The sequence below is a fragment of the Meles meles genome, chromosome 6, assembly GCF_922984935.1.
Source record: "Meles meles chromosome 6, mMelMel3.1 paternal haplotype, whole genome shotgun sequence".
NCBI classification, from domain to species: Eukaryota; Metazoa; Chordata; class Mammalia; order Carnivora; family Mustelidae; genus Meles; species Meles meles.
In genome coordinates this window covers 150,539,576-150,549,403 of record NC_060071.1, presented here as the reverse complement: position 1 = coordinate 150,549,403, position 9,828 = coordinate 150,539,576, and the positions used below count along the sequence as shown (strand labels likewise).

The window sequence follows — 9,828 nt, the reverse complement described above, 5'->3', positions numbered from 1 at the left end:
TTGACGAGGCCTCCGGCCTGCAGGCGGCCCCTGCATCTGAACCGAACCGGCCGGGCATGTGGAGCGCTGCGTGTCCACGCCAGGCCGGGCTCCCGTGGGGTCAGGGTGCAGGTCTGCTCCTCAGGTCTTCTTCCCACAGATCCTGGTGCTGTCCCCGGGTCCTGGGCACTCTGTCCTGTGTCTGCCCCCTCTGTCTGTCCGTCCGCGTCCTGCTCAGAGGGTTTCCACGGACCCGTGGGGGCTCACGGACTGCTCCTCCGCCAGTCGGGTCTGCCGGCAGGCCCTTGTCCAGAAGGGCTCGCTGCTGGTGCTGCCGTTTTGTTCTTTTGTGTAACTTCCGAGTCCCCCATGCATGCGCCGCTTTCCCACCGGACCCTCCCCAGCTCTGCCTGCGCCGCTTCACGGTCTTGGACCTGCACCGTTGGGGCCATCTCTGCCTCTGCTCCTGGGGTTCTCGCATTTTTATGGTCCTGCGCCGTCTCACTGTCCACTAAGTACCCGCCGGCATGGGGCTGGGGCCCGGGCCCACTGCTGCTCCCAGAGGCCTCCCGCTGGAGGAGCACTGGCCGGGCTCTGGACGTCAGCCCACCTTGCAGAGCGTGGCCACCAGGTTTGCAGACCCCTGGAGGCTCCCCTTGCCCCCATTCTAGGTCCCTGCACCATGCCTTGGCCTGGAGTGCCCAGGGTAAGGGCCTTGCTGCCCCGTGGAGCCTCGAGAGCAGGCAGCAGGAACCCCGAGCAGAGTGGGGGGGCTCTCACTTCTCCAGCCCCTGTCTGAGAGAGGCTGGCTCTGCTTGTCAGCCTTTCCTCCTTACAGCCTGTTCTGAGCGCTCGGCGAGGACCCAGAGCTGGACAAGGGGTCCCTGGGGCCCCGCCCCTCCCGCTCTGCCCAGGGCACTGAGTTCAACTAATGTAGGTTCCTTGGCATCTCAGCTCCAAGATGGCTCTGAACCCCGACTTCGTAGTGGATGGGCCACGTTCTGGCGGGCGCGGTCGGAGGGGGCCAGCCAGCGCTCACTCTCCCTGTTTGGAAGGCCTTGAGCACCTGGCCAGACACCGGACACAGCATCTGAGCCAGACTTGATGTCTGCTTGGACACGGACTGAGGGACAGCCCTGGCCTCTGGCTTGGGGAACAGAGCTGGGGCGCTGGGCTGGCCAGGGGTCAGGAGAGGGGTCAGCCGCGGGGGAGTTCCATGCGCATCCCAGAGGGAATCTGGGGGAGGAGGCGAGCACAGAACAGCCTGTTTTGGGTTCTCATCTGACTTTAACCACAGGCTGGGAAATGATGGCACGTCCCAGCGGCTCTCTGCTGGTGGGGTCCCCGGAGACCCCAGGCGGAGGCTGCCTTCTGGGGAAAGCAGATGGCGGAACAGCAGTTTCCAAATTTTCTCTCTCTCTGGCTGAAAATGAAAAACGAGGGCAGATTTCCCAAACCTGCAGCACGAAAGAAACGTGATCACCCCTTCCCATAAGCCTCAAAGACCACTGCAGCCTGGAGAGTCGACAGGCTGACAGGCGACATCTGCTGGTCCCTGTGTCCTCACCGTGGTCACTGTGGGTCTGACTCCGGGGTGGATGGAGCTGGCCTGAGGCAGGACAGGCGCTCCAGCAGAGGGGCGGGGCGGGGGCAGCATCGGGCATGGGGAGCCTGCGACCGCCGCGCTTCTGACAACGGTCCCCACGAAGCAGATGAGCCAGCGAGAACGCGGCCTTGTCCAGGCCATTTTATTTAATAAAATGTTACAAAAGTCAGTGCCTTTGCCAGAACCAGAGAGAGCCTGCTGGGAGTCAGAGGGGACGGCCGGACACAGAGAGCGGCCACCGGATGGTGCTGGTGCAGGGAAGAGCTCCCAGGGCCTTGGCGCCCCCCCGCCCCAGGTGTGGCAGTAACACGCTCTGGACCCCTGAGCGTGTGGACACCTGCCTCCTGCGGACAGTCCCAGCTGACAGCCGGGCCATCCTGGTGTGCCCCGGTGGCCACACAGGCAGCCAGGCCGGGGTCCCTCCCTGGGTGGCTGCAGGGACCGGCAGCACCTGCACCGCGTGGAGGGCCGCTAGAGCCACCTTGGTTCACGCCAGGCTGGGGCGGAGCTCCTGGGGACCCGGGGTGCCCCCGTCCTATTGAGACCAGCTCTGCCGAAGGACCCGCTCTTCTAAAGGGGTCAGACCCCAAGGTGCACCAGCGGGCACGCACGGGTTCCCGCATGGCGTCCCCCGAAACACGCCCATGGAATAGTTCTGGTTTCTGGCACCAAACCAAGCCGGTAAGAAAATGTATAATTCCTCATAAAAATACAAAGTTTCCCTGTTTTAGCAAACGTCACTATTAAACAAGGTCATTTTTAGGTTACGTGGATTGAACATCTTTTTCCACGGAATGGTGATGTACTGCCCGTTTCTGGGTGAGGGGGTCTTCAGAAAGAGGCTGCAGGCAAGCAGGCCCCCCTGTCTGCCGCCAGGCGTCCCGGGGAGCTGACGGGAAAGGAAGGGCATGGTCAGGGCCTCCAGAGGCTAGTGGGCCACCAGCCCCTGAGGCTGGCTTGCTGCCCCCACCGCCCGGGCCAGTGCGGCTTCCTCCCTCCCACTATCGTGCGGTCGACACGGAGATGTACGGGACATAGCAGACAGCTCTGTGGCTAAGCGGGCACCATGCTGGTGTGTGTGCCGTGTGCCCAGGGCAATGCGGGCCTCCCCATCCTTAAGTGACCCTATGACCCTGGCCTGAGGGCCTAGGTGGGGTCCCATCCTGCTCTCATCTGCAGTGTCCACGGATTTCCACCTGCCAGCTGCTGTGCACATTTCAGTGTCTTGCTGCTCTAAGATGATCCCTGCCTGCGCTTCTAGAAGTTTCCACCTCCCACTCTGTGGGACTTCCCATAGAGCAGAGGCACCAGCACGCCTGGAGACGGCCCTGGCCGCGCCCGGATGACGGGGGCCCACATTGTCCACACCAACCATCCGAGCACACCCGGAGGTGGATGCTCCCCGGTGCCGCCATGTTCCTGGGGCAGGGGTACAGGCAGAGTGAACCCCACCTGTGCTCCAGGTCCGGGGAGAACAGGCCCTGGGCACTGCTCCCCACAATACCTGGCCACGAGGGGCGTGCCCCCACTCCCAGGAAACACTGTGCCCCGTCCTCAGAAGAGGACACCTGCCCCTCACGTGCGCCTCTCTGCCGCTCACCCCCCTGCCTGCTTCCCTGCAGCCCCTCCTGCGGGGCCCACTGGTGGCCCACGACAGCCACTCACATCCCAGCACCTGGTGGGGCCCTGCCTGCCCCGGGCGGCGGCAGCGCTCCTTCCCCCCGAGTCTGGGGCTCAGGGAACAGGTGTCAGCACACAGACCCGCGGGGCCAGCACAGCCTCTCCCGAGGGGTGGGTGAGTATGACTCACCTTGGTCTGGATCAGGGCCCGGCAGGGCTGCAGAGAGAAGGCAGGCAGGCCCAGGTCTTCAGGCTGTTTGAGGTCAGAACATTCCAGAATGTGACCCGGGTCTCCAGAAGGGTTCTAGTGAGACAAGCCACTGTCACCCGCCGGGAAGGAGGATAAAGGACCGCTTTCTCTGCATTTGCCTTGTGAACCCAGACCCCTCCGGCACATCCGACCGTTAAACGTCAATGTGCTCATGACTCGGTGGCCACGGCGTCGGGCAGCTGGCTGGTCCCGCCCTCCACTCACCCGCTTCACGGCCACTCCCGCCCTCCAGACCCGCAGGGCCCTCCACCTCCTCAAGTCTGCCCCCCACCTCCGGGTGAGCCGTGCTCCCCAGCCTGGCTGTGCCGAGCTGGCCCACCTCCCGCCTCCTGTCCACGCTGCCCGTCCCCTTCCCCATCCTCCCGGCTGTTTTCCTGGCACAAACACAAAGGCAGGGCGGACTCGTCAGGCCCCTCTGGCTCCTTCCACCCCTCACGTCCCTCCCAGCTGGCCCCGGGTGACCCCTCGGCCCAGGCAGCCGCCATCCCAAGACCCCGCCATCGTGAAGGCGGGCCAGCCCCTTTCAGGTTTTCCATGTTTGGAAATCTCCATGATAGCAGCAAAGAGAAAAGGGTCTTTGTGGACTTGACGGCTGACAGCCTGCTCTGCACGCTCTGCGCTTCCTCTTGTAACCCCTGCCAGGCCTCCCCGCGCCCACCTCGCTGCTTCCGCCTCCGGCGCAGGGACCCACCTGGTGTCTGACCTCAACCCCTGCCCGCACCTGCTGCTCCTCGCAGGGCCCACTCCTCCTCCCTTCCCTGCACTCCACGGGGTGCCCTGCCCGCCCCACAAGCTGCCTCGGCCCCTCCCTCACCACGCGCAGAGGGAGTCTGCTGGCCGTCTGCAACGCGACCAGACCCTGCCTGTTTGCCTCATCCCCCCGCCCCCTCCCCAGAAACCAGTGCGTTTCCCCCCTGACCTGCCCTTTTCTGGCAGCAAGCTCCCCCCCGCCCCACCCCCGCAATGCGGTCCATGTAGGTGGCTCCCGTAGCCTCCGGGTGCCAGCAAATCTCAGCGGAGCCCCCAGGGGCTCCCGGCTCACCTTCTGGGCAGCATCTATGCCGAGAACGAGGAACAGGTTCTGCTGGCAGCGGGACCCGCTCCAGAGGCAGCGAGAGGCCGACGCGCCGTCTGTGCTCTGCAGGGCTCTCCAGAGCCTGCGGGACTCAGAGCTGAACAGAGACCCGTTAGTTAACAGCTGAGCGGGAAGCCTTCCAAACAGAAGCCCAGGGGACCTGCCCAGGGGCTGTGAGGACAGAGTTCTCCCCTCCCGGCTCACGTGTTGCCACCCCACGAGTACCCCGGCACTCCTGCCCTCCTCCCCGGGCACCGCCCGGCTCTTCGGAGCAGCTGGGCGGCTCCTCCAGGGGCAGACCCTCCCCGAGGCCCGGTACTTCACAGTTTTGTTCCTGATGGTCTCGGGGACCACGAGCTGCACCAGGGGCCACAGGGACACTCGGAAACTAGGAGCGGGGCAATGCTTAGGGGATGACCACTGGGTGTCTGTCATACACCGTCCACAGCTACAAGCCACCCCCCACCCGCCCCGTGCCACCAGGGCGGCCAGTGCCGCTCCTACGAGGGAACGGAGGGTGCACACAGGAGGGGAGGCCACGCTAAGTGCCCACAGCATTTGCAAGTCGTCTTCATGTTTTCACACCCTGAAGTCACAGCCACCTCCCGTCACACTACAGTGTCCAGCCCTGCGGGACCTGACGGCCAGGACCACCGTGTCTCCGAGTGTCTGAGGCTCCTGCTGCCACCAGAGGCCCTTCCACCTGCCTGCTGGTCCAGGCCACGCCCTGGGGAAACGCCATATCCAGAGAGCCCTCTGGGCCACGGTGGTTCCGGGGTTCAGGCCTCTGTCCCCCAGGCCCCTGCTGGGGGGTGTTCCCTGGCTTGGACCCCAGCAGTAGCCCTGCCCGGACCCAAGGCCAGAGCCCAGAAGGGCCGTCTGCAGAACTCCCTGACAAAGGGAACATGGGTCATGGAGGCGAGCTCACTCCCTCCTCCTGTGGCCTGGGCCCCACCAACCTCAAGCCGACCGCGCCGGGCCCCACTGAGCTGTGCCTGTTCTGCCAACGCCCAGTGAAGGTGCGTCGGAGAACGTGGCCATCCGCGCACCTGCGTCTGTGGTTTCCCAGACAGCGAGCCCCGGGGACCACCAGCCTTGCGGGCAGCAGGAGATGCACTCTGGCTGGCTGGCCCCGTGGGTTCAGACTGTCCCTCGGGGGCACTGGTATGTTTCTCTGTGGCTGAGGATCAGGCAGTCCAGTCCCCCGGGACCAGCACTAGCACGGAGACACCAGGAGCTGGCGCCCCGCCCCGGTCTCCCTTGTTCCAGGTGAACACAGCTCTGAGGGCGACCGTGGCCAGAGCATCAGCCCACGCTGCCCGGTCCTTCTGTGAGGACCCCACGACACCAAGGTTGTGGGGTCTTCGGGACAGACAGGCTCTCTCTAAGGGTCACTTGGTCAACCGAAGTACAAACTCGGATTTGCTCTAAGAACCCAAGTTCATTACCACAGCTGCCGTCCAGAGTCCCAGCCGGGTGCTTCTAAGATGTGGTTCAAGGGGGAGATGCCCTCAGTTGCCTGGGGGACTGGTGTGTCCTGAAAAACAAACGGGAACACATCCTCGGAGCTGTGCAGAGGCTGGAGAAAGAGAGAAATGCACGTCAGGTCAACTCGCCGCCGGCAAGGGGCAGATGACGCGTGCAGACGATTGCGCCCTCACAGCTGCTGTAGCGTGGCCCACTCGCTCCCCGAAATCTCTGCTCTGCACGTTCTGATGGGAAGCCCAGAGCGTGGCAGGTGGGCTTAGGGCACGGCACTCATAAGCTTTGTCAGGGACACACGAGAGAGCGGCACCTGATAAAAACATTAGTGTTTCTGTGTGTCAGCCGGCTGGGAAGGCTATCCACACTGCATCAAGGAGGCCTTTCCGGGGAGGAGACCTGAGGTCGGAAGGTTGGGTGTTAATGTGAAGTGCCGGAGTGAGGGCTGTCCGAAGTCTGGCAGGATGTGACAGGAGTGCAAACCAGGAGGGGAGGGCAGGTGTGCACTGGGCAGATGGAGGGGAGGGCTGGTGTGCAAGCTGGGAGGGCGGGGAGCCCCGAGAGCATGCGTGCACGTCAGTGTGGGGCTCTTTTCTGTCGTCACCTAGTGTCTCTTGCAAAGTTCCCATCATGGTCAGATTGTTCCCTGATCTGTTAGTCCCACGGGAAGACAAGACTTGTTTTCACAACAAGCAGCTCGCGGAGCGGACAGCGTGGAGACTGCCTCCCGCCAGAGGTCCAGGGCAACACGGACGGGTTCAGGAAGCAAATGGTTCATCCCTAGAACCAGTGAAACTTTTTCTCTCATCCCTTCCTCTGACTCCTTCTGCTCTCATGGTGTTTGGGGGCGTGGGCGTGAGCCCTTGGGAAGAGACGGCAGAGAAACAGGGGCAAGGGGAGGAAGAGGAAGAAAAGAGGCATCGGACAGGTCACCGCGTGTCTGTGCCAGAGGCGGTCGGGTCAAGACGATGGGGTGGGGGCCGGACTCTCCAGGCAGCGGCAGTGCCGGGTCGTCACACACAGGCTGGAAGGGACTCTAGAGGGGGAGGCTTTCTGAGTAAGGAGAGTGACAATTTGCACCAAAAGTCCTTCCCAGTGCGCCCTGAAGGGAGCCGGGAAAGTGGCCCCGCGCGGGGAGCCCTGGGCACAGCCGCACCCGCTCCGAGCGGCCCCCTTCCCCGGCTCAGGAGGACCGGGCAGCCCGCCGCACAGGCCGGGCGGGCCAGGACAGAGCGGACCCCTCCCGGCCAGCCCACCGAAGCGGCGGTCCGCGGCAGAAATACCTCCCGAGGGGCGCTGCCCGCGGCTCCAGGCCCCCCAGGCCCGCGCGGGGGAGGCTGGCGGGCACCGCGCTCCTTTTGGGTAGAAGCCGCTGCCTGCCGCCGAGGACGCGGGGGTCCCTCCGGGCGCTCAGACTTTGGGGAGAACCGCTCAGACTGGGCCGAAGCGTCCCGAAAGCCTTCAAACTCCCCCCAGGCGCTGCCGGGCTCCGCGGGGTCCGGGCCGCCGGCGGGGCAGGGGGAAGGGCCCCCTCGTCCGGAGAGCCGCGGCGCGCCTGCCCCTGCCCGCCCCGCGGGCGCCCTGCTCGCGCCGCGCTCTTCAGAACCGGGGCGCGGGGAGGCGTCGTCTGCTGCCGCGGCGGGGTCGCTCGGGCGCCCGCGGGGAGGGGACGCCTGGCCCGGCGCTGCGCCCCGCTGCCGCTGGCCCTGCATGTCGGAGCCGCCCGGGGCTGCACGGCGCGGGCGCGCGGCTGACGGCGGCCCGGGGCGGGGGTCCCCGCGAGGGCCCGGCCTGCGCCCCCGGCCCGCACGCCCCGGCTTGCCCGAGCCGCGCGCGCCGCCGTCCCCACGCCCGCCCGTCGCCCGGCAACGGAGCGCGCCGGCCCCCGCGTCCTGCGTCCCGCGCCGTGACGTCAGCGCGCCGGCCCCCCGCCGTGCGCCCGCGTGCCCCCCCGCACCCCCCCGCCCTCGCCCTGCCCCTCCCGCGAGGCGGGTCCGGGTTTCCCTGGAGCCCCGACAGCCGCCCCCGCTGCCCCCCGCTGCCCCGCCCCCCGGGGCAAGGCCACCGCCCGGCCCGCCCCCAGCCGGCCCGCGGGCCCCGGGAGCGTGCGCAACCCCGGTCCGCACCGGGTCCGGCCTCCACCCTGTGACCTCCTCGCCCCGCCGGTGGGCGCGAATCACCCGCTCTCCTTGGTCCCCGCCAGCCCCGCCACCGAAAATCTTAATTTTGAGAATTACCAGATGAGATCATCCCCGACCCCTGGGCCGCAGGCTCCTGTCCCTCCTGTGCTTCCTGAGGGCACATCGGCGGGCACCGCAGTGCGCGCGATGCAGTCCGACTGCCCCGCTCCGGGCGGACACCTGGGTGAGCCTGCGGGGGGGACGCCACCTCTCCCGCCTGGATGTCACCCCAGGGACAGTGTGGGCGCTCGGACCCCCCTCCGTTGGGCCTGCTGTCCTCCTAGTCCAGGGAGCAGGAAAGGGGTAGAAGCGTTGTCCTCGTGTACAGGTGGGGAAACCGAGGCCCAGGCCCACTGAGTGAGAAGTGTTGCTGGGGCTGGAGCCAGCTCTCGGGAGCTCCGCAGTTCCCCACACCCGGTCTGGGCCTCAGCGGACAATGGCGCAGTGACCTTCAGGGCGCGGGTGGGCTGACCTCTCTTACTAGCTGTGGTGGCTGAGTAATGCCGCCCAGAAACAGCCACATCCTGTCCCCAGAACCCGTGAATATGGGACCCTATGCGGTCCTACAAGGCTTTTTACAGACATGATTACGTTAAGGCTCTTGGGATGGGGACGAAGTCCTGGGTTAAGCAGTTGAGCCCGATGCCCTGGTGAGGAGGAAGCAGGGGGTCAGGGTCTGGGGCGCCGGAGAGACTGGAGCAGAGGCCCCAGGGATGCGGGGCTCCAACCAAAGGATGCAGGACCCCCAAGAACCTGAAAAGGGCAAGGACGTACACCTGGCCAGAAGCCCCGGAACACAGCCCCAGCGGCGCCCAGAACCACAAGAGAATGCAGTTGCGCTGGGGTGAGCCGCGGTGCAGTTATGTTGCCGCGCTCACGGGGAACACACAGACTTGGGTGACCTCCGGCTACTGAAAACGTGTTGCCTCGGTGGGGGCCAAGACCCCGAGAAGGTGGTAGCACCTGACATAGGGTGCTCAGCCCCGGCAGCAGTGTGGGGGGTGTGAGCTAGGGACCGGACGGGCAGCCGCTGGCTCCTCCTGCACCCCACTGGGCAAACTGGGCACGAGACGCAGGGCACCAGCTGAGGGTCAGGCCTCCGGGTGGGGGGTGCAAGGGAGGCACCTGTTCAGGTTGAAAAGGCCTCACCTGCTGAGGGAGACTGGTCAGAGGGGAGCATGGTGCCCTTCAGGTGGGGATTCAGGGGACACAAGCGTGAGTCTCCGAGGGGCCGTGGAAGGGTGGGCACAGGGCAATCAGGAGGAAGAAGCCATGTGGCCCCTCCAGGCTCCTCTCGGGACACCTCAGTCCATCCCTGACATCGGCCCTACCGAACAGCGGTGGGAGGCGGCTTCTCTGCCACCAAGCTAAGCCTCCCCTGTCCCAGCCTCAGGAGGAAGGGGCCGCCCCTCGGCCCCGAGCACCACAGCCTCCTGGAGGCTCCCAGCCATTGCCTGGTGAGCGAAGGGGCAGTGTCCTTGCTCCCAGAAGCACCCTGCTCGTCTGGGGTTCTCAGACCCAAACCACTGGGATGAGTCCGGGAGTCCACCTTCCCCAGGCTGGAGACCCTCAGCCTGGGGGAGACAGAAGCAGTTAGAGGCCGGGGGTCAGCAGG

The 9,828-nt window shown here is 65.9% G+C and overlaps 1 protein-coding gene across 1 annotated transcript; it reads right to left on the bottom strand.

The window, feature by feature from the left end:
• Positions 1–1,752: 1,752 nt before the first annotated feature.
• Positions 1,753–7,745, bottom strand: CLBA1 (clathrin binding box of aftiphilin containing 1). Its single transcript, XM_046009591.1, has 5 exons — positions 7,317–7,745; positions 6,000–6,130; positions 4,519–4,648; positions 3,396–3,509; positions 1,753–2,474 (listed from the first exon to the last, which is right to left on the bottom strand). The coding sequence occupies exons 1-5, from the start codon at positions 7,743–7,745 to the stop codon at positions 2,313–2,315; spliced, it is 966 nt and encodes a 321-aa protein (XP_045865547.1). The 3' UTR covers positions 1,753–2,312.
• Positions 7,746–9,828: the final 2,083 nt, after the last annotated feature.